The 22,246-nt window shown below is 43.9% G+C and overlaps 3 protein-coding genes across 4 annotated transcripts in view; 1 reads left to right on the forward strand and 2 right to left on the reverse strand.

The window, feature by feature from the left end:
• The window catches only part of kif26bb (kinesin family member 26Bb), a 32,084-nt gene extending 25,790 nt beyond the window's left edge, over window positions 1–6,294 (reverse strand). The window contains exons 1-4 of one of the 2 annotated variants that reach the window (XM_028953489.1): window positions 6,154–6,294; window positions 5,768–5,962; window positions 4,780–5,100; window positions 2,727–2,848 (exon numbers count right to left, since the gene is read on the reverse strand). In XM_028953489.1, the coding sequence (XP_028809322.1) occupies window positions 2,727–2,848; window positions 4,780–5,100; window positions 5,768–5,863 (539 nt within the window). In that variant the 5' untranslated portion in view covers window positions 5,864–5,962; window positions 6,154–6,294. Of the gene's footprint in view, window positions 1–2,726; window positions 2,849–4,779; window positions 5,101–5,767; window positions 5,963–6,033 lie in introns of both variants that reach the window. The other variant, XM_028953488.1, reaches the window with a different exon arrangement.
• A 1,024-nt stretch (window positions 6,295–7,318) lies between these two features.
• hnrnpub (heterogeneous nuclear ribonucleoprotein Ub) lies at window positions 7,319–16,811 on the forward strand. Its single transcript, XM_028953362.1, has 14 exons — window positions 7,319–7,998; window positions 8,649–8,763; window positions 10,214–10,287; window positions 10,657–10,796; window positions 10,903–11,002; window positions 11,118–11,230; window positions 11,323–11,586; window positions 11,677–11,796; window positions 11,895–12,023; window positions 13,265–13,433; window positions 13,781–14,047; window positions 14,119–14,393; window positions 14,610–14,714; window positions 14,834–16,811. Exons 1-14 carry the CDS (start codon window positions 7,554–7,556, stop codon window positions 14,882–14,884), a joined length of 2,367 nt encoding a protein of 788 aa, XP_028809195.1. The 5' UTR covers window positions 7,319–7,553; the 3' UTR covers window positions 14,885–16,811.
• A 469-nt stretch (window positions 16,812–17,280) lies between these two features.
• Window positions 17,281–18,948, reverse strand: lft1 (lefty1). Its single transcript, XM_028953381.1, has 4 exons — window positions 18,602–18,948; window positions 18,233–18,476; window positions 17,907–18,143; window positions 17,281–17,822 (listed from the first exon to the last, which is right to left on the reverse strand). The coding sequence occupies exons 1-4, from the start codon at window positions 18,864–18,866 to the stop codon at window positions 17,498–17,500; spliced, it is 1,071 nt and encodes a 356-aa protein (XP_028809214.1). The 5' UTR covers window positions 18,867–18,948; the 3' UTR covers window positions 17,281–17,497.
• Window positions 18,949–22,246: the final 3,298 nt, after the last annotated feature.

Consider the following 22,246-nt stretch of genomic DNA (forward strand, 5'->3'; position numbering starts at 1 on the left):
ACCCATTCTGACTTTCTATCCTCATTGCCACAAAGCTGCACAAATGTTTTTTTTTGTCCGCGTCTGTGAGCGAGGGAAGAGCAGCAAAGTACACACCACAGGATGTTAAGAAGGGTTTGCATGTACCTGCTGCTCTTGAGAAGGGTCCGGGCACCCTGAGCACTTCCCACAGGGGGCTGGGGATGCTGGAGATGGTGGTGGGCGTGTGGAGAGGAGAGTGGTGGACGTTCTCTGCAGCAGGCGGCGGCGCTGGTGATGCGCTGCCATTCTGCTGGGGAACGTCCAGGCAGAGGGTGGCATGTCCCCGACCAGAGCTGGAGAGCCAGATTCTCTGCGAGGCAGTCTCGGCAGCGCAGTTGGTGTCTGGCGACTTCCATCACCCTCTTCCACCAGCTTACCCCACATCGCTGCCTTCCTCCTCGCAGTCCGGCTCTCTCTCATCATCCACACACCACCGGAAGTCACGTGGGTCCCCACAGACCTCTCGACAATTGCGGACGGGCGCAATCCCGGCACCAACCACCCACCAACATCTTCCGTGTCATCCCACCGGAAGTCACGTGCTTATACCCTTGAGCTCCCATGGGTAGGAAAAGCAGAAAATGTCCTGGACCTGACGGATTTCCTTGTGAATTTTATAGAAAGTTCTGGGATAAACTGGCCCCATTGTTACTAGACATTTATAATGAATCTTTTGACTCTGGCTGCCTTCCTCAAACCCTTTCACAAGCCACCATCTCACTGCTTTTAAAAAGGGCAAAGATCCTTTGTGTTGTTCGTCCTACCGCCCAATCAGCTTGCTGAATGCTGATTTTAAACTTTTATATAAATTGTTGGCTTTAAGACTAGAATCTACCCTCCTGAGCATCATCTCTGAAGACCAGACAGGATTTATCCAAAATAGACACTCTTTCTCTAACCTTAGATGTCTCTTTAATACAATTTATAACACTCCAGATCCCAAAGCTCAGGAGGCCCTCATATCACTGGATGCTGAAAAGGCTTTTTGATAGACCCCTATCTTTTTCATAAACTGGGGAGATTTGGTTATAAAATCCATTTCATGGATTAAGATACTTTACTCCTCACCGCAAGCATCTGTTAGAACAAATCATACTCAATCTGAATATTTCCCCCTCTATCGTTCAACTAGACAGGGTTGCCCTTACGCCCATTATTATTTGCGTTTGCAGTTGAAAGATTTTCATTGTGATACACAGCACATGATGCACACAGTGAAATTTGTCCTCTGCATTTAACCAATCACCCAGAGTGAGCAGTGGTCAGCCATGACAGGCGCCCAGGGAGCAATGTGTGCCTAGTGGGTAGTAGCCTAGTGGGTAACACACTCGCCTATGAACCAGAAGACCCAGGTTCAAATCCCACTTACTACCATTGTGTCCCTGAGCAAGACACTTAACCCTAAGTTGCTCCAGGGGGACTGTCCCTGTAACTACTGATTGTAAGTCACTCTGGATAAGAGCGTCTGATAAATGCTGTAAATGTAAATGTGTGAGGACGGTGCTTTGGCGGATCAGGATTCGAACCAGAAACTTCTGATTACGCGGCCGCTTTCTTTAACCGCTCTGCCCCAAAAAAGTTTATGGGAGCTGAAAGCAGTCATTGGGCTTGTCCGGGATTTGAACCGGGGACCTCTCTCACCTGAAGCAAGAACCATACCACTAGACCAACAAGCCAAAAAGCAGTTGAACCTCTTTCAAGTACACTTATGTCTAACACTCAGATTACTGGAATTGTTAGGAATGGGCAGGAGGTTAGAGTGTCCCTTTATGCAGATGATCTCCAACCTACCGGTCTCAATCCCTGCTGCTCTTACTACCCTTCAATCATTCTCTCAGATTTCTGGTTATAAATTGAATTTGAATAAAAGTGAATTATTTCCCATTAGTATTGCTGCTAAGAATTACCCTATTCATAGCTTATCCTTCAAAATAGCCCATCTTAACTTTACATATCTTGGTGGGATTTGAACCTGGGTCTTCTAGTTCATAGGCAAGTGTGTTACCCACTAGGCTTCTACCACCCTGCATACCAATATGTCTGCTTAAGTAATTTTTTTCAGAAAGTTGACTCTGTGATCCCCACATATATGCAATAAGAAGGTTCAGGGACTATGCAGACAGTATTTACAAAAGACAAAGAACTTGGTGGGTTAGCCTTACCACATTTTAGGTTTTATTATTGGGCATCTAATACTAGTCCAAAGCATCAGATGCTGAAATGAATTGGTTGGCAATAGAAGCAAATTCGGTCAAACCTGCAGCTCTGAAAGCTTTATTGCACTCTCCTATTCTGTATTCCCCTTTACCTTATACCAAGAATAGGACTGTTAAAACTTCTCTCAGAATTTGGGCTCAGTTTAAACGTTACTTTGGGTTACAAACTTCTTCTACCTTCTTAAACCAACTCCATCTCTGATACATATACATTTACTGCATTTATCAGACGCCCTTATCCAAAGCGACTTACAATCAAAAGTTAGAGGGACATTACCCCTGGAGCAACTTAGGGTTAAGTGTGTTGCTCAGGGACACAATGGTAGTAAGTGGGATATGAACCTTCTGGTTCATAGGTGAGTGTGTTACCCACTAGGCTACTACCACCATTTCTACATTACTCAAATAATGGTCATTATACTGCCATCTGTTTTATTGTGGCCAGCAGAGCTATGCAGCTCCCACCCTCACCCCACCCCAGGACCATACCTGGTCAAGAATGACACAGCTGGAAACACACCAGAAGGGGACATGCTGGCAGATGTCAGAGAGCTGTCAGAGCGACAGACAGCAGACTTCTGTCCTTCCATGGATAGAGATGACCAAGGAATCTGTGAGCACAGCAAAATAAAAGTGACAACAGAATGAAAAATGATAACAAAAATAAAAAGAGAGGATAAAAACATGGTTGCAAACCCACCCCAGAAAAACAACTCTAAACGACCTTGACCTTTGACACCAAAATTTAATCAGGTCATCCATGAGATCAAGCGAAATCTGAAATAATTTCTTGATATACTGATATATCAATTTATAGCATCAGATAATGTATTACTTAGTCTGGCAAGAAAGTACTAAGATTACTAGTTTCCTAAAATTAATATTCACCTGTCTTACAATATACTTGAATCCAGGAATATTGCTACCAGTATTAAAAAATCCAATTCTGAATGTTTGAAACAAACTCAAAATAATGACAATACCAAGTTTTCCACATGGCACCGATCAGTGTGTCTGCATGTACTGTGAGGTATCACAGTTTTACATGGATTAGTTACTGTAATATTTTTATTGCTTGGGATATTGTTATCCCTTACACAAGTAACGTTAATTACATTAAGATGTTACCACCCCACGGTATCCTTTGACCACAACATCCTAATCAGATCAGTGAGATATTCCCTTGGACTGTTTTTAAATATTGCATTCACATGGGACATAGAGGAGGTCTCAGTGACCACAGACCTTTGACAGTCATGAGTGCAACTGAACATTTGCATCAAATTTAAAGAAAATCAATGGGAGCTACAGGGGCTTTAATAATTGATCACTGATGGCAAAAATGTAATAAGCTCAGTATTGAATATGAGTGGACCCAATTTTAGATATCTTGAGAAATCATCTTCATAAGAAAGGGACAGGCAGACATGCAACCAAAAATATAATGAAGAGGAATATAAAAAATATTATAATATTATTATAAATATTATAATATAATATTATGCAACTTTGTTTAAATGTAGTATGTAGCACCAGGTTCTGGTGAAATTTTGTTTTCACTATTTGCTGTCTATGTAGCTGAAATGACCACTAACGCTGGAACTTGAAATCATATTTGACTTAGGAATGGGCAGGAGGTTAGAGTGTCCCTTAAAAGTAAATTGCAATACGGTAAAAGGAACAAAATAAAAACACAAACAAAATAAATGAATAAACACAATTTTTAAAAGCTCCTAAATTGTGAAAACACTGCATTTTCTCATTGTTTAATGTCAAAATAAGAGATCACTCCAGTCTGGCCACATCAAAAGGAAAAAAGGAAAATCTCCATGAACCATGCTGTAATGCCAATTAGTGCTAGGAGGAAGCCCAGAAGCCCAGGGCTACAATGCCATCTGGAAGCAGAAACGGGACGAATGGGCAAAAAAAACTCGCATCTTTCTGTGCCTGCAGCATCATATTAATGGCACCCCCATATTAATGTCACTTTTATTTTCATTGGTGACCTCATTTCTATAACAAGGTCCTCCTCATACATTTTCTGCTTTAACGTCCTAGGCAGAAAGTGGAATGATGTCACCAGATTCAGGAATTGGCTGAATTCTGGATGCCTGTACATGACTAATAGCAATAATCTGCTGCCATTCATCCGGCCAGAGCCACATATGCGCTGCACAGCAGTGGACATCTGAAGAAGACATCTAATCCTCCCTCTCGCTTGGCCACACCCACAATCCATCTTTACTTACTGCCCCCACCACATCCTGTGAAGGAATTAATTTTTCACTAGAATATTGATCACACGCCTGGTTTATTCTGATACAAATTATGTACTACTTCTCCCTGTTAGTCATGATTGGGTCAGTTGGGGCTGATATACATATGCCTGAGTCTATTTAAACAATCTAGAAATGATGCTGATCCTCAGGAATTCCATTGAATATGCCAGAGGATATGGAGAAACTAATTGCAGATAAAATTGCAAATACAAGTTACTGTATTTACTGTAGGACCATGAAAAAGTCATGGTAGACAACAGTACCTGCCAAGGGTAGAGTGTGACACCACTGTTGTTGTACATGGACCCTGAGCAGAGCGGTCCCTCAAGCTTCATGTCCCTCTCCTGGTTGCGGGACTTCAGAGAGGGCTTTGCTGGACTAGAATGGGGGCTGTGGGTTCGAGGCAGCGTGCTGGGGTACAGGCTGGCAGAGTGAGTGGTGGCCCAGATGGTCTGCTCCTGGGTAAGGATCATGTGCAAGGCCTCCTGCTTCAGCTGCCCCAGGTTGGTGGCACAGGCATCGCAGCGGACGTCCTCCTCCTTCCAGGCCTGGATGCCACTGCAAGGTCCTGAAATGTTGGGATCCTAATGTCCAAAGAAAAAAATGCTATTTTCCTATTTTTAAACTCTTTGCTTCTTTTTTTTACAATATAAATGCTGCTGTATCAATTTGATATAGAAACATTGTCAAACTATTGCATAATAGGGGCAGTGGTGGCCTAGTGGTTAAGGAAGCGGCCCCGTAATCAGAAGGTTGCCGGTTTGAATCCCGACCCGCCAAGGTGCCACTGAGGTGCCACTGAGCAAAGCACCGTCCCCACACACTGCTCCCCGGGCGCCTGACATGGCTGTCCACTGCTCACTCAGGGTGATGGGTTAAATGCAGAGGACAAATTTCACTGTGTGCATTGTGTGCTATGCTGCTGTGTATCACATGTGACAATCACTTCACTTTACTTAATGTAAGTCTTCTGATAGGAAATGTAAACCTATATTTTTTTTCAGTATTTTTAAATATATATGTTTAAGATAAAAAAATGCAAGATTTTTACATTCTTGGCATTACCCCTTGCAGAAAGCTGGAAGAGCTAAAGGATCAGGCCATAAGGCTGGACAAAATCGATGTTAACTAATTTTCCATGCCATGCGCCTTAAGAAGTGTAATGGATATCAGAGACCATGCAGATACGGTGAATCTACTAGTGAAACGTTTGATTTATGTGCGGGGATTCTGATGATGATGGAAACCTACCTGGCTGGAGATGTTCAGCGAATTTAAACGTGCGACGCAAGTGTCACACAATGCACGACGGCAGCCCGGTGAGCCGTATCCCGTGGCAGCGCTCATCTCTTGGGGAAGACGTCCCACCAGAGAGTCGGACGAGGAGTAGCCCGCGCCTTCCGGGGATGGACGGTCGGCGTGCGGGGACAGGCAGGCATCAGATCTCTAAAAAAAATTGTTCTCATAAAATATTTCACTCTACATGAAATATATAAGTTCAATAACGAGTCACAAACCAAACGTCTTCGATGAGAAGATCCGTTCTTATCAGCGATATCCATTGAAAGGATCACTTTATATAAAAAATATTTGAAAATACTCGAGGTGACTGGAACTAAGGTCGATTAGCGGCGAACCTCAGCACGTCCTCATATCCGAAAGTCGCAGAATCGAACAAGTCGTGATAGTCCGTGTCCTGGCAGAAGCGCCGCGAGTGTCGCCGTCATGTCCCTCCCTCTCCGACGCTGTCCGCAGGGCGTGTGCCATGTGCCGAAACCTGTTACATTCAACAAGGAACTTCTCCCCGGGATATTTCAACGTTTAATTTGCACATGAAGAAAAAAAAAGCTGCTACAGAGCGCCACCTGCTGCAGTTATAATGTAAGACAGGCCCGCCCACTTCTTTCTGATTGGCTTTGTATCCTAATTCCTCGCGTTTCTTGTGGCTCAGAAATGTCACTTCACAACACTTCACAATTAAAATTAATATGCCAATGTTTGGTTGATTAGCAATTTGTGTTTGAAACAAACAAATAATTTGGCCAATCCTTGTAATTGTGAATCACTTTAATGCAGTAAAACGTTGCCTACTTACATGGCCTACTAAACCACATAGAGGAAAGGCACACGTTGTCCTGTTCAACACCAATATTCAACACAACTTATAATTGATAAACAAGTACAACACTCACACTCACTCACTGGGCACAGGCACTGGCAAGGGCAGGGCAAGACACATAGACCACACACTCATGGACACTCACTAGTCCTGAGCTGCCAAGGTGCCACTGCAGAGGACCTGTTTCATTGTGTGTCATATGCTGTGTTTCACAATAACTTCACATTCACTTTCTTTCACTCCACCCAGAGTGGTACAAGAGCAGCATGTGGATGGTACTTCACCCATGGGTACCTCAGTGTGCTCAGTGTAATTATTCAATAAATGTAAGTGAAGTAAGTAAATGTAAATGTAAAGTAAATGCGTGACGAAAATATATCATAAATAATAATACCTGGTATCACATTATTTCATCCAAACGTACAAATCAAAATTCTACAAAACCTATAAGTTAAGCAATTAAAAGTTTATGGAAAAAAAATATTTAAAAGTAAAAAAAATAAAATACGTTGTTATTTTACTGACATCAATTTGAAGATAATAATGAATTGGGCACGTAACGAGACAAGCCCCGCCCAGCCAAACAGGAGTCTATATGACCTCGCGGCGTTGATGCCACAAGCCCCGCCCAGCCGAACAGGAGTCTATATGACCTCTACGGCGCTGACGCCACAAGCCCCGCCCAGCCGAACAGGAGTCTATATGACCTCTGCGGCGCTGACGCCACAGGCCCCGCCCAGCCGAACAGGAGTCTATATGACCTCTCGACGGAGCGTCTTCGCCGGTAGGAAAGGGAGGCGCTATCGATGCCATTTTGGCGCAGTCCTCTGTTTTCACGGGATAATAGTCTATTGTTGAAGGATTAGTTGTTCTTGTCCGGTTAGCGATACGTTTGATTTTATATTGAAACAACCGAAAATGAGCACGATGAACGTGAAGAAGCTGAAAGTGAACGAGCTGAAGGACGAGCTGAAGAAGCGGCAGCTCTCAGACAAGGGCCTGAAGGCCGAACTGATGGACCGACTGCAGGCCGCGCTGGACGAGGAGGCCCGGGCCGGAGAAGCTGATGCGGCGCAGGGCAGCGACGAGAACGGCGCCGACGAGGGACCCGGCGAGGCGAGCGCCCCGATCGAGGACCTGCCCGTGGAAGGAGATGACGCGGGCGGCGAGGCCATGGAGGCCGAGGAGGAGAACGGGAACGGTGTGGAGGCGGACGAAGCCGCGGCGGGGGATGGGGGCGAATTCGTCGATCAAGAGGACGACGAAATGGCCGGGGAGGATGAGGAGGATCCGGAGGATGGCGGGGATCACACCTACGAGGAGGACGACGACGATGGTGAGCCGGGATCTCAGCCCGGAGAGGGTGAGTCGCCCATTTTAAAAGTGCAGCCCGAAAAAGGTGCAGCGGCGGCGTCACGTGTTGCCTCCGGTCGGCGGCTGGAGTCGTTTTTTCGGGGTTTTATCGACACCAGCTAGTCAGCCACTCTGCATGGTTGTGGAGGGTCCGCCTTCCGCTCGGCCATTTCGCGAAATTGGGACTTGGCCAAGCTGCCTAAAATCCGAGCCCGCCTCGTTAGCTTCCCGTTAGCCCGCGGGCTACCTCAGCTTTGTTCTGCGCGTAACTAGCATGGCGGACTAGCATGCTAACAATGGAGAACGCGATTTCCTCTTTTTTTATTATTCGCAACTTAGCCTGTTATTTAACTAGCGGACTTGCGCGTCTTCGGCGACGAGTTAAATTAATGTCTTCGTTTTTATTTTATTTTGTGCCGATTTGTAACATTGGCCACGACTAACATTAGCATTTTTACCTGTTTTTACCGAGGTTTTGTCAACGAAAACGTTCCCTTTGGGTAGAATAGAAGTGAAAAGCTCTGATTACTCAGCTGTGCACAACATGCCTTCTGCATTTCTACACGTTGGGCTGCTCCTGTCTTGTAGTCGTGTGGACCACCCTAACAGCAGGGTCCAGCACGCTTGAGCACCTCATTACTCTTTGTTTTATTTCCAAAGGGGATGCGGACAAAGACACCAGTGCTGATCAGAAGAATAAGAAGGGTGTTAAGAGACGCCGGGAGGAACATGGAAGGGGCTACTTTGAATTTATTGAAGAAAGCAAATACAGCCGGTAAGGATGGAAGATGGCCTTCGGTATCCCTGAAGTGCCACATTGTAAACATGTATTGGCCCTAAGCGCCAATACTTTTATATGATAGACAAAAAAACACCCTCATTTCTTCACTTAATTCTACTGCCTCAACCAGCATTTAAATGTAACCCATGTTTGAGGAGTCATCCTTGGCTTGTAATGAACTTCTTATCTGTGCACTGTGTTGTACACACTTACTCTTAGAAGGAGGAGAAAGGCACATGATGGAGTCATAATGAATGATGCAGGTTTGGGTTCGTCATGGGGAGTTATATTGGACGCGCTCACGAGAAACAATAGGAATCGTGTGGAGTTTTATTGGGTTCTTCTGTCGCTGGGCGCATGGGGCTGGGCGTTTTTTCCTTCCATTTTATTTCCTTTATTAAAACCCAGTGGAGGATTTGAATTTCTCTTTCCTTAGATGCACTTTTTATTGGTTGTTGTCATACATGTAACACTTCAATCCCTACAGGTTTTTATTGACTGTCTGTATGTACTGTTAATAATTCTGAAACATTCAAACATTTCATATTAGACAGAAATAATTTAGCTAATGTATAATTTATTCTAATTTTTTGAGATCTTTCACTGTTGTAGACTGGATTGTTTGCTATATGTAGCTGAGTGGTGTATGTTAATAAAAAAATATCCACGGTGTTTGGTAAATGCATCAATGGGACACCAGTATCAGTTAACTCCATTTTCCTTTCACGATCGGGTCAAGTTAGCATGGCAGAAATCCCTTCCAGGTTGACATGGTAGTCCATATGCTCAGTTTTGACGTTTGAGCGTGAGCTGAGGTTGTCAGGCCTTCCTGCACATTTCTAACGTAGGATTTAACAGTGGACATTTGACCCGGTCTGTTATTATAGCCTATTATAATATGTGAATATTTATTTAACAGATATCATTCTTGACAACATTCCCATTAACTGGCAGGGTAGTCTCATGCTTTACATGGATGTTGTGCAATCCGTTTCCAGAAAACATGTCCTGGTGGGTTAAATATATCCTCAAGACTTAAAGAAATGGTCCAGAATAAATGCCGACATGGCTACATTGGGCCTATGGTTCTGTGATGAGCTAGAATATTAGGAACTGTCCACTCTGGTGTATTAAAAAAAATTATCTTCGCCAGCTGGTCATTCTTTGACAACATATAATGATTACATATCATACATGATTGTTCTTTGAAGGAAATGCGCAGGACCTTGATCTAATTGGGTAAGCTTGTCTTTCACCAATGCATTCTATTGCTGCATCTCATGCATTCTGGATTCTGTGTGTGTGTGTTCATATTTCTGTCTGTCCTTCATTAGCACTGAGCAGCTCTGCAGAGGCTCTACCTGGACTGGCAGCTGCCGGTGCCTCTCGCTTCAACACGTAATTCTGTGTCTGTGTTTTAATGCACGCATGTAATATTTTACAGAACCAAATCCCCCCAGCCCCCTCTGGAGGAAGAAGATGAGGAATTTGACGACACCCTGGTCTGTCTGGATGCATGTGAGTGGTGACACTGGCCTGATGGGACTGGGTTTATGAGGTGCCCCTGATTGTGTTGAAAATATACTGCAGGCCTTTCACCACCTGAACACACTGACATGGCCTGCATGTTGTAACATGGTGCTGGTTTTTATGTTTTTGTTTTTTTGTTTTTTTTTTTTTTTTTTTTTAGATGGTTGATGTTAAAAATTGCTGTATTTATGCAGACATACTTTTAATTACATGTACATGTTCACTTATACATATTCTTGTATATTTGCTATGAACAGGTTCTTCAATTATGAAGAAAAATGCTTGTGTCCTAATAATTGCCTGTGTTGAGTTTCCTCAAATAACTGAAAATGGGGACTCGTCTTCTCCTGTCCACAGATAACTGTGACCTGCACTTTAAAGTGTCTCGTGACCGCTACAGTGCATCCTCCCTCACCATGGAGAGCTTTGCCTACCTGTGGGCGGGTGGTCGTGCATCCTATGGTGTGATGAAGGGCAAGACTGGTTTTGAGATGAAGGTGAACAGTCTTTCTCTGGACCAGTTTCAATCAGTTTTAATTTCAATAATTAGTCACTGTAAGTAGTCACTCCATATGTGATATGGTTTTGTCCTGTGCTGCTCAGATAATTGAGAAGATTCCGGTCAAACACATCTCCAGTAAGAGCATGGAGATCCATGAAGTTCAGGTTGGCTGGTCCCTGGCAAATGGCAGCCTGCTGCTGGGTAAGTTGTGCTGTGATGCTACTGCGTGTCTGTGACTAGCTGTCCCATAATCCAAGAAGTTTGTAGACTCCTGTTTTCAGAAAGGCAGTACATAATTTTTGATCATTCATTTTAGGTGAGGAGGAGCACTCCTACGCATTTTCCGGCAAGGGGAAGAGGACTACAAACTGTGTGACTGAAGATTACGGCGAGAGTTTTGATGAAAATGATGTTATTGGTTGCTTTATTGTGAGTGGGTTTTATGTGATTTGAGCTTTTACATTGTATGTTATAGAAGTATGATGTGTCTGATAAAATGTTGTGTTCTTGCGCTCTTACAGAATTTTGAAAGCGACGAAGTAGAGTTCTCCTTCTCCAAGAATGGTAAAAACCTGGGCGTGGCTTTCAAAGCCAGTATAGAAGCATTGTCCGGACGAGCTCTCTACCCACACGTCCTTTGCCACAACTGTTCTGTGGAGTTTAACTTTGGTCAGAAGGATGTGCCATTCTTCTCCCCACCTGAGGGCTTTACCTTCATGCAGCAGGTTGCTCTGGAGGACCGTGTTCGTGGGCCTAAGGGACCCGAAACCAAGAAGGACTGTGAGGTGAGTGTAGTGGAAATCCACTACTGGCTGCATGCAAGTGGTGAGGCGAGGAAGGGGGAAGAAACACATTCTAATTAACTGAATGTTCAGGTGATTGTCATGGTGGGCCTTCCTGGATCTGGAAAGACTGCATGGGTGAAGAAGCACATGGAAGAGAACCCTGGAAAATATAACATTCTGGGCACAAGCACCATTCTGGAGAAAATTATGGTGAATCTTTCATTTGGGTCTATGAGATTTGGCAGTCCACTGAAACAAATTGATAATTCAATGTTTAGTTTGTCTAATGAATCTTCGTTTGGCTTTAGATTGACAGCATGAAGCGCCAGAATAGAGATGTCACCAAAGTAACAGCCATTTCCCAGCGTGCACCACTCTTCCTGGGCAAGTTCATTGAGATTGCAGCACGCAAAAAGAGGAACTACATATTGGACCAGGTGAGGGGGTCACTAGTGTCAATGCATTCCTTCTAAATACCACGTGTTTGTAGCATCAAACTGTTTGGTTTAGGAAGTGTAAGGCAGCAATAAATGATTTCCACTACCAGGGCAGTGGTGACCTAGTGGGTTATGAAGCGGACCTGTAATTGGAAGGTTGCGGGTTAAAATCCTGAAGGTCAACTGCAGAGGACTCATTTAATTGTGAAACAGCCAACACATGAAATGAAATAATTTTAATTTGTTTTTTGTCAATTTTTTTCCAGTGCAGTTTGCTAAAGAAATTATAATAATTAGCCACCAGGAAGTACCTGCTCTGTTTTCACATGAATAATGAAAATCGAAACTGCACCAGAACTACCACCAATTAGTTTTTGTACTGTTGAGATTTTCCATAGAAAATGAATAGTGCAAATTACAGAAGTTATAATTGAATAGTACATGACACTAGTGGTTTATGGTATTGATTTTACCTATGTATTTAATAATTTATACAATTTATTTTTTGTGTGTATGCCAAAATCTCCAGCATATTGATAGTTCCCTGGTGCCCACAAATTACACTCAATATCCTGAAAACTAGGGCAGGCAGACAAGCACATGAATATGAGACAGCATTGCGTACAGTGACAAACAGGTACATGTGTGGATGAATTTTTTTTTGTTTAACTTCTTGAGGACCTGCTATTGGTATTGGTTTAGTGGAGCATCATGACAAAGACCAAATAAAAATACAAAAAGCATTTCACCTCGGATTACAGGTTTTACAGGTTTGGCAGTACCACATGGTTCACTGTGTAAAGCTAGCAAAATGGCTGAAAGCAGAGCAGCGTGGTTTTATATGTATTATTAACTGGTGTCTTCCAGTCTGGCAATATCAGAAAAAAATTGATCTCAATATGCATTAGATATTTTTATAAAAACTATTTGCCGTATTGCTCAGCTATGTGACTGTGATCCTCTCCTCATATACCACGTTAAAGCTCTATGGAACAAAATTTAGCCGCTCAATTTTTTGGTTACAATCCAGTGGCACCCAGATATAGTAAAATTACATTTACAGCATTTATGAGATGCCCTTATCCAGACCGACTTACAATCATTAGGTACAGGGACGGTCACCCTGGAGCAATTTAGGGTTAAGTGTCTTGCTCAGGGACAGGGAATGGTAGTAGGTGGGATTTGAACCTGGGTCTTCCACTAGGCTACTACCACCCATGAACGCGGCTCTCCTTTTCCAGACGAATGTGTCTGCTCCAGCCCAGAGGAGGAAGATGTGTCTATTCGCCGGCTTCCAGCGGAAAGCTGTGGTGGTCTGCCCCACAGATGAGGTCTACAAGGAGAGGTCCCAGAAGAAGGCAGAGACTGATGGCAAAGACCTCCCAGAACATGTTGTCTTTAAAATGAAGGGTAAGCCTCAGGGTCAGGAGGTTGAAAGTGTGCCACCACTCAATGGGGTAAAGATCAAAAAACCTTTTCCTTACTTTTAGACAACATCTGACAAACTACCACTGTGGTGTAAACGCTATGCGATATATTTTGACCAACCAAAGAGATTTTGGTTTTACTGGCCTACTTCAGAGATGTGAAATTATACACTGCAAAATATATAGTCTATCATCTATGCCTTTTTCATATCACTAGGAATTTAATGCCATGTCACAGCCCTAACTGCAAGAGGGCTAATTATTTTTCCATGTCATATAGCACCAATGTGTTTTTTTTGTTTGTTTTTTTTATATTATTATTATCTACAGGTATCTATACACTACCAGAGGTGGGTGACTGCTTCTCAGAGGTCACCTACGTTGAGCTGCAGAAAGAGGAGGCCACCAAGCTCCTGGAGCAGTACAAGGAGGAGAGCAAGACCGCCCTGCCCCCAGAGAAGAAGGCCAACCAGGGCGCCATGACTCCCAAAAAGGGTGGCATCCGCAGCAGGGGGAGTAAGAACCGCAGCAGTGGTGGCCCTGGAGGACCACGTAGTGGCAGAGGTGGCTTCCAGAATCGAGGGAACTTCAGAGGAAGTAAGAGGCACAAACATGTCCCGGTGTCATTTCCTTCAATTGCATGAACTCACTCCCGCCTCTTTCTCCAGTGCCAGGACACCGTGGTGGATTCAGTCGTCCCCCTCGAGGCTTCATGCCTCCTCCTGCATTCCGAGGTGGCTTCTCCAACAGGGGCAACTTCAACCGGGGTGGAGGAGGTCACATGCAAAACCGCAGCGGAGGTGGTAGTATGGGCCACAGAGGTGGTCCGCCCAGAGGTGCCATGGGTGGTATGGGCATCCGAGGTGGCGCCATGAACCGTGGCGGACCGATGAGCCACGGAGGTGGCATGAACAGGGGGAACCGAGGCAGTAACTTTAATCAGGTGACTTACTGACTGGGCCACAGGTTGCACATGGGCTGCTTGTATATTTTTTTTACAGAACTAGCAAGCAGCCTGGCTTTTTTTTCTTCCTCCCTGTAAATCCACAAGATATAATAACATGCTATTAGTGATCATGCCCCAAGTCTGAAACTGTATGACCATTAATAAACATGTTAATGCAAAATGATTAATAAGGAGTTTTTGTTTCTGCTACAGTTCCGTGGAAGGGGCGGAAACCAGAGCCGTGGCAACATGGGCAACAAGAATGGAAACTATGGCATGAACAAAGCCCAGGCCTTCAACCATAGCTGGCAGCAAGGGGTGAGGAAGCGCCAATGAAGGATGTTAAAAATACCACTTTCATCAGTTGTTTTGTACTCTAAATCTGTTCTCACGTCAGTGCCATTTAGATTAATAATCACCTCCTGTTTTATTTCTAGTTCTGGAACCAGAAGACCTGGAGTCAGCAGTTCCATCCAGGATATTATTGAGTTTGCTCTCCTATAAAAGACTGGTTGCTTATGGTTGCCTGGTTGCCTCCCCAAGCCAAGGATATTTCCTTTTCAATATATATTTTTTTTTAAGTCCAACTTTTAAATTTAAAATGGCATTCCGCATCTAGAGTTTCTGTGGTTCTCTTTGGAGCAGGTTTGGTTCAAACCCCCCACCACCACCCCTTTTAATTTTGTATATTTTTAATTTTGTTTCCATGGTTCATATGTCTTAAATCCAATTATATTTGATCTGTTGAACTATCAGGCATTTAAATACTGTGTGGGGTGCTTGTGAAAGAATTTCAGGGTTGTGCTTTTTATGCTGTACAATGTCATTTTTACTAAATGTAAATTATTCTAGTTTTTTTTTTTTTTCCATAGTTCCTGTGTTTTTGTGTAAACCTGTTTTGAAACTCGTAATCTGATGGAACCAGTAACTCCCTTTTTAGAAGCATGTCGCTGTTGTAAGTAGATTCATCGGTAGACCCAGCGCTCACACTTATTTAGCCAGTGTGACGCGCAGAAATTGGAAAAACTTTTCTGTGTGCGTGTAACTGTTCAAGATAATGTCAAGCTTGTAATAGATCAACTTTCTAGCTTTGCAATAAACAGCTGACCTTTTTTTTTTTTTTTTTTTTTTGTATGGCTGGTAACAGACCATTTTATGTCTAAGGAGCCTTTTACTGACTCATTTGATTCCTTCTTAACTCATGAAGGAAACCGCTTCTGTTTTTGTCTTTCCATTTAAGCACTTTTGGGAGGATGAAACTAAGTAAACCAGCTTTGATCAAAGAATATTAATGAGTGGAGGGTGTTTTTGTGGCACTATTTGATCAGTATAATGACGGTGGTTTGCACGTATTTAGCAGGACAGGTTTCAAAGTGGTCCTGTTGGTATCTAGTCTCCTGAAAAATGTATTTGTTTGCTGCAATTACAATTCCATTATTAGAATCATTTAATTTAGCGTCACATTCAAATTTAGTCACATGCTTAGTTAGGCAGTTTTAATTGTAACCATTTCTTCAGTTCAGCTGTTTTTCAGTGAAACTCGTCGCTCTGGATTTCAGGGATTGGTTTTTACCAGCACCTCACTAATTACACATGTATAAATCTCAAACCTGCATGGCAATGACATAGTTTTGTTTCCCCCGTATTTATTATTTATTTACAAGCCTTTTGGGTTTGCCTTTGGAGTAACCCAAAGACTAAAGAGACAGATGTCCCGAATGCCTCTACATGTTAGAACCTTCGGTATTTAAGTTTTGTTCCATCCAAAAATTCACTGTTTGAAGACTTCTCCACTGCTGGTCAATGTTGGATTAATCAAATTCTTAAATACTTCTGATAAGTATACTTTTTGATAACATTGAGGTTGTCCATAGACTCCTACTGAGTTTTTTTTTTTTTTTTTTTTTGTCCTTATTCAAATTTTAATGTTTTTACAATGCAAATATGTAGATTAATATTTAGTCACTATTCCAACTATTGATGTACAGAAATTGACTGGTCGTTGATCAAGTTGCTATGATTATGAAAAGAATTTCAGAGGATTACGTTTTTTTTATGCTGCAGTACTAGTGTTGCGGTATCAAATAGAACATTGAGCTGCGTTCTGTATTGTGATACAAAAGGGAATTAAAGCTAAAAGCTTTTGTTGCATGTGTATTCCATGCTATTTACTGAGCAAATGAATAAAGACGGGCCAGTTCTAATGTCCACGGGGAAAATAAAAGTTCCTCATTCTTAATAAACAGTTTTATATGTGGATTTACATGTAATTTCTTTGTAATTATAGTTGGTATATGGTTAGTGTCTAATAAATCTTTTAACATGGGGCTTTGAATCACTGATTCTATTTTCTTGGTATGTGTAGACCATCACTAGGATGGATTTGTTTTTGCCTCTATTTTAAGCTAAATTGTATGATACATGTTGCTTGGCCCAATGAACATATACAATAAAATTTCAATAATACATTTTAATGTATTTCAAGGGTTATTGGTCTTATTCAGCATCTTATTGGCAGCCTGTAAGCAGTTTTATGATCTGGCCTCTCGATTTTATATTTGGACATGCTAATTCTGTATTATGGCGCAGATGCAGTGCTGAGAATTTCATTAAAAGAACAGCATGGGTTCATCGAAATAACAACCTTTTTTCATGCTGCCAGACGAGACCTGGGTCTGAAAGAGCCAGTGATCTTCTCAGTAGCTTCCTTTGTTCTGCATTATTTGCTTGCTGCTAATTACTACAGTCTCAACTCTATAGGTGACATCCTGTTGGAATAAAGTGCAGCGTTTACACAGCACGCTGCTCGTCTGGCTCCCAGGTCAAGATGAAATAAGACCATGTAAATAGAAATGAAAAATACTTTATATTCAAACATAGGGTTATATCACAAGTTCATAATATTTACAGCTCAAAAATATAGTCTGAGTATCAGACACTTAAGGTTTACAGAGGAAGTGGCCACACATAATGACAAAGTGCTTGAGGAGAAAGTGGACCATCTGACACACAGCACTGACCGCGTCACATATTCTGGACGGGGACTGGACGCTTGCTTCAAACATGCATGCAAAGTACTATAGTTTTACACACAGCCACGTCTATACAACTAAAACATTGTCCATGGCACAGCCGCACTTCTCCACGATCATGTTGGGGAACTCGGCCACCTCGATCTCGGTGTAGTCCCCCTTCTTCACTAGGTACATCATGGGCAGCGGGGCGCTCTCCACCACGGCACACTTCCTCTCGCCGTAGCCGTAGGTGCGCTTGGGCTGCCTGCAGCTGCCGGTGCACCTGAAGGCCTGGTAGCCGGCGGGTTCGATGATCCAGTACTGTGTCCAAGTCAGGGCCCGGAAGTTGATGAAGTACTTCTCGCGGCAGCATGTGTCCTTGTCCTTGTTGCTTTCACAGTCGCCACTCGCCCTGTAGAGGAAGGAGAAGGAATTCAGATTTTCTTCTATGTATTGATAAAAATATCGTGAAGCAGAATTGACGTGGCTTGCTCACCCAAATTCTTCCAGGTTGAGGGTGTAGAGGACCAGCTCCGGTCGGCCCACGGCGTTCTCGCCATCCTGGGTGGCAAAGTGGACACTTTTGGCCATTTCTGCCGCGTAACTGCCAGGTCTCTCGCCCTCGATCCACACCTCAAGGTGCATCGGCGTCTTCTGATGAGTCTTGGCCCAGTAGTGGACGGCCTGGGTCACATCAAAGCTAATCCAGCCAGTCTCGTGAATGGGGATCAACCTGGAGACATAAACGGTCTGATTCATTAATATGCATATTCAAAAGCATGGCCAATACGCAAGAAAAAAATTCCAACTCGTCTGCTTTACCTCGAATCCACAATGGAAGTCCTGTTGGATCCGTTCTCCAGGACGTCCACCCAGTAGACGCTGACTCGGGCGTTGCTGACCGGCCGGTGGTTCTTCTTCTCGGCCATGGCGTGCCTGCGCGGCGCCTTCTTGTACAGCTTCAGCTCGGCCATGGTGACCTCGCTGTTGTCCGGGATCCGGGCTTCCATGTCGAACACCATCCGCTGGCGGGTGGCGTCGGAATAAACGAATTCCCCCGAGATGTCTGCGGAGGCAACGCGGAAAGGTTCAGACTCACTTCTAAAGCTCTTACATTTTACGCGTAATAACTTACGCGTAATCATTTTCTAGGTAAATTAATTTTGGTGATTTGATAACTAAAGTTCGTACCGGCGTTTCCCGGGATTCCGCGCAGGATCCCCGCCAGGCTGGGCAGCGAGCGGCGCCGGCGCTGGTGGTGGAGCTTCAGCATGGACAGGTACTTGGTCCTGACGTGCGCCGGGACGACGAGGTTCTCCAGGTCCCTCCTGTGGACGCGGGGCTCCTCGGCGAGACCCAGCTTCTGCAGCACGGCCTCCCTCAGCTCGTCGGAGGCCGCGGCCGGACCCGGCAGGGCCGCGCAGCAGCAGAGAACCATCATCATCACCAGCAGCATCGTCGTCGTCGTCGGTCTGCTGCGGAGTGTCCGACACCCCCGGCTTTTATGGCCGCGACGCGCTCGGCCATTCACACGTTGGCGGGGCGGGGGGGGGGGGAGGTGACCGACTTGAAAGCCTCGTCATTACGGCGGAATGCTGGACCTGATACCGGCTGCCGATCAATTTCAAATCTCTGCAGAGTACTGTATTATATTCCATATGCCACATGCTCTCCTAAAAGTTCTGATGTGTACCATGCAATGATGACACACATAAATATGACCAAACTGTTGGTGTTTATGTAGCAGCATATTCATCTGGTCGGAGATTTCTGTTTAATATTGAGGAATAATTCTGTATATTCCAGCAGCATGACTCCCACACCTCTGTGCTGATGTGACATTCCCCTGGACAATGTCTGGCAGGAGTCTGCCAGTGTGGACATTTGGACATTTCTGGCCTGTCTGACAGATCAGAAAATCTTGCTCCCATCAAGGTGATCTGATGGAGGCGTGCATGCGTGTGTGGGAGGGGCTGCTTCGTAGGGATTAAATGTTTATTCCGAAATCACCTCCCCTCTGTGTCCCCTCCACAGATTAAAATTATTAGCCAAACAGACAGTTAATCCGAGGGCTGCGCTGCGGATGTGGATTGGAGGGGCTCTTCACGAGTTGGTGATTATCTGATGCCACCGCAGGATCTGCCATCCCTTGTTTGGTCACACAAACGTACGAAGAGGACCTGGTGGCACTGAAGGGCCACTGTCTGAGTTTGTGTATTGGGCCCTCTATTTGCTCTAAGATGTCAGACAGACCAAAGAAGAGCACAGGAAGGACAGAGGAGCTTTCCCAGCTACTGCAGAAGAAATGTGTAGAGATCTGTGCCTTTCCAGTCAAGCTTTCTTTACACTACACTTTCTAACAGATCAAGTGAGAAAATAAGAATGAACACCACTGAACTATAATTTTCAGTTTGGTTTTCTGGTGTTTTCTGAGTACCGTATGGTACAACTTTCACTGTTCAAGATTGTGCACTTTATAATCTTTGTGTAATCCAGCCATTGGTGAAATGTGCAAAAATTAAAGTAGGAGGGAGAAACTGAATGATGGCAGACAGGTGAAGAAAGACTTTTGCACAATACACATGAACCTTTCTACATGGTCCAGGCTGCAGTGCTACATTAGAACCCACTTCTGATCATGGGGTGCTATGTGACAGTCTTGTCCCCTTCCCATACCAATTAGATGGAGGGGCCAGAGCCGCTTTGAAGGAAGCATGGCAACTTTAATCAAAGGATCGAGAGATCCTGCAATCAACAAAACAAGTGTTAATTAACACCTCACAATAGCATTACAACGACGCCTCAATTTGCGCGAAAAAGAAAAATAGAAGAGAAAAAGATGAAACAAATTGTGCAGATTGTAGTCGCGTTCGAGAAGAAAATCGTTTATAACGGTGGGTCAACTTTATTAATCGCCATGTTAACTTCCTGATATCCTGCTGCAAGCCAACAACAAATATTTACATTCATGAAAGACATGATTAGCACCTTATTAGTCATGGTGTGGCAGTTGTCAGATTGATGAGGGGACATGGGGACCAGAGGGGGGGTGACAGGGACCAGACGTCGAGCCACGTGACCCGCGAGGCGCGGGGTTTAACACTCCCCGTCCATTACTCCAGTTGGAGTAAATTATGTTTTTTTTTTACTACAAAATCACGATACATTAATAGAGAATTATTATAGCCCGAAAGTAGAATTATGAGAAATGCGTCGGCTCTCTAAAATAAACAAAACGCAGGATTGTAGTGCGCGGCGCCGACACCAGGTGGCGACATATACACACGTCACAAAGCTGAACGTGTCTAGAATTTCTAAATTGCCATTAACAAGATATTTATATTCTATGTCTGAAATATGAATTGCACAAATCCATGTGACATCCATGTGACTTCACACTTTTAAGTTCAGCAGTGGTTGTGTGTTAATCCCGGATCTTGAGTGAATTGTGAAATTCCCAGTGTAACCGCGTTCCAGGCGACGGAAATATTCTAAAGCAAACAGCAGATGTGGACTGCGATTTCAGGGCAAAAGCTCAGGGGTATGGCCGCTTGAGGGACTCAGTATGTTTGTATGTTTAAAAGTGTCGTGGCAACATTTCAAGGTCAGAGTCAATGTTGAGATTCAATGTGAAGTGAAACATTTACTTTATGAAATGTCTCTCCCTGACTTTTCATGAGTTGCTCGTCTGAATGAATGGACCCCGTCACCGCGCCGCCAGTATCCCTGCACTCCCCGCAGCAGATGCTGTGCCGGGCGCCATGACGGGCTGGGATTTTCCACAGGTTGCCAGGTTCGCTGCTTTATGGAGACTTTCTGGAAGGGCTGAACTGAATACATAAAAGCAGACCGGCTGATCTGCTGCTGCGAGTCCTAACAGGAGGAAGCGAAGGAAGAAGAACAACATACACTACTCACAACAAGTTAGGGATATTCTTAATTACATGAGTGCTTTTCCTATTTGCTCTGAATTTTAATGAAATAATGAAAGGTTCCCTTTGATCTTATGAGAAGAAACACCATTTTCATTAGTTTAATATTTATTACACCAAAAATGTATACAATAACAGAGATATAATAACCCAAATAACAAAAATTGACAATGTCAGTAGCGGGCGTTTCCACCATGCGCCACAATGACAGCGACGTCTCATGCTCCTAACTAGCCTCATGATGCTGTTCTGAGGCAATGCGTTCCACTCTTTGTGCTGACTGGTGATGCCTGTTGCAGCTCCTCCACCAAAGCAAACCCTGGGGACCATGTTGACCTCAGTCTATTGGTGACTTGCCTTCTTCAGCATCACTGATGTGACACTCATCAGTGAACAGAGCACTGCTCACATGGTCTTGTGCCCATTGCAAACGTTGACAACGGTGTCTTGGTGTCAGTGGAGTCACCTGCAACGGTCGTCTGGCATTCAAGCCAAAGTGGTGGAGTTGGTTCGAATGGTTTATCTGGAAACCCTAGTACCCATCGCTTCTCGTAAATGGAGGTGGCCAGGTGACGCTGCTCGTCTATTAAGTGACATTGTGTTTTTGGCTGTTTGAATGATGAATTTGGATTGACTTACTGACAATATCAGCTTTTATTAAGAAAGGTTGTCTCTTGGTATTGGCCCCAATATAAGGCCCACCTGTACACAATGAGACCATTACCTGGAAAACACAAAATGAGGTGTGTCTATCACCCCAATACAATTCCTTCCTTATCCCAAAAATGTCTGAACTGAATGTGTGATATCCAGTAAATCTCTCACAATATCCCTAATTTATTGTGAGTAGTGTCATTAAAACTGTCTGCCTTTTCAGTTTTGATACAGTATTACTTATTACTGA

The sequence above is a fragment of the Denticeps clupeoides genome, chromosome 14 (assembly GCF_900700375.1).
Source record: "Denticeps clupeoides chromosome 14, fDenClu1.1, whole genome shotgun sequence".
In the NCBI taxonomy this organism is placed as follows: domain Eukaryota; kingdom Metazoa; phylum Chordata; class Actinopteri; order Clupeiformes; family Denticipitidae; genus Denticeps; species Denticeps clupeoides.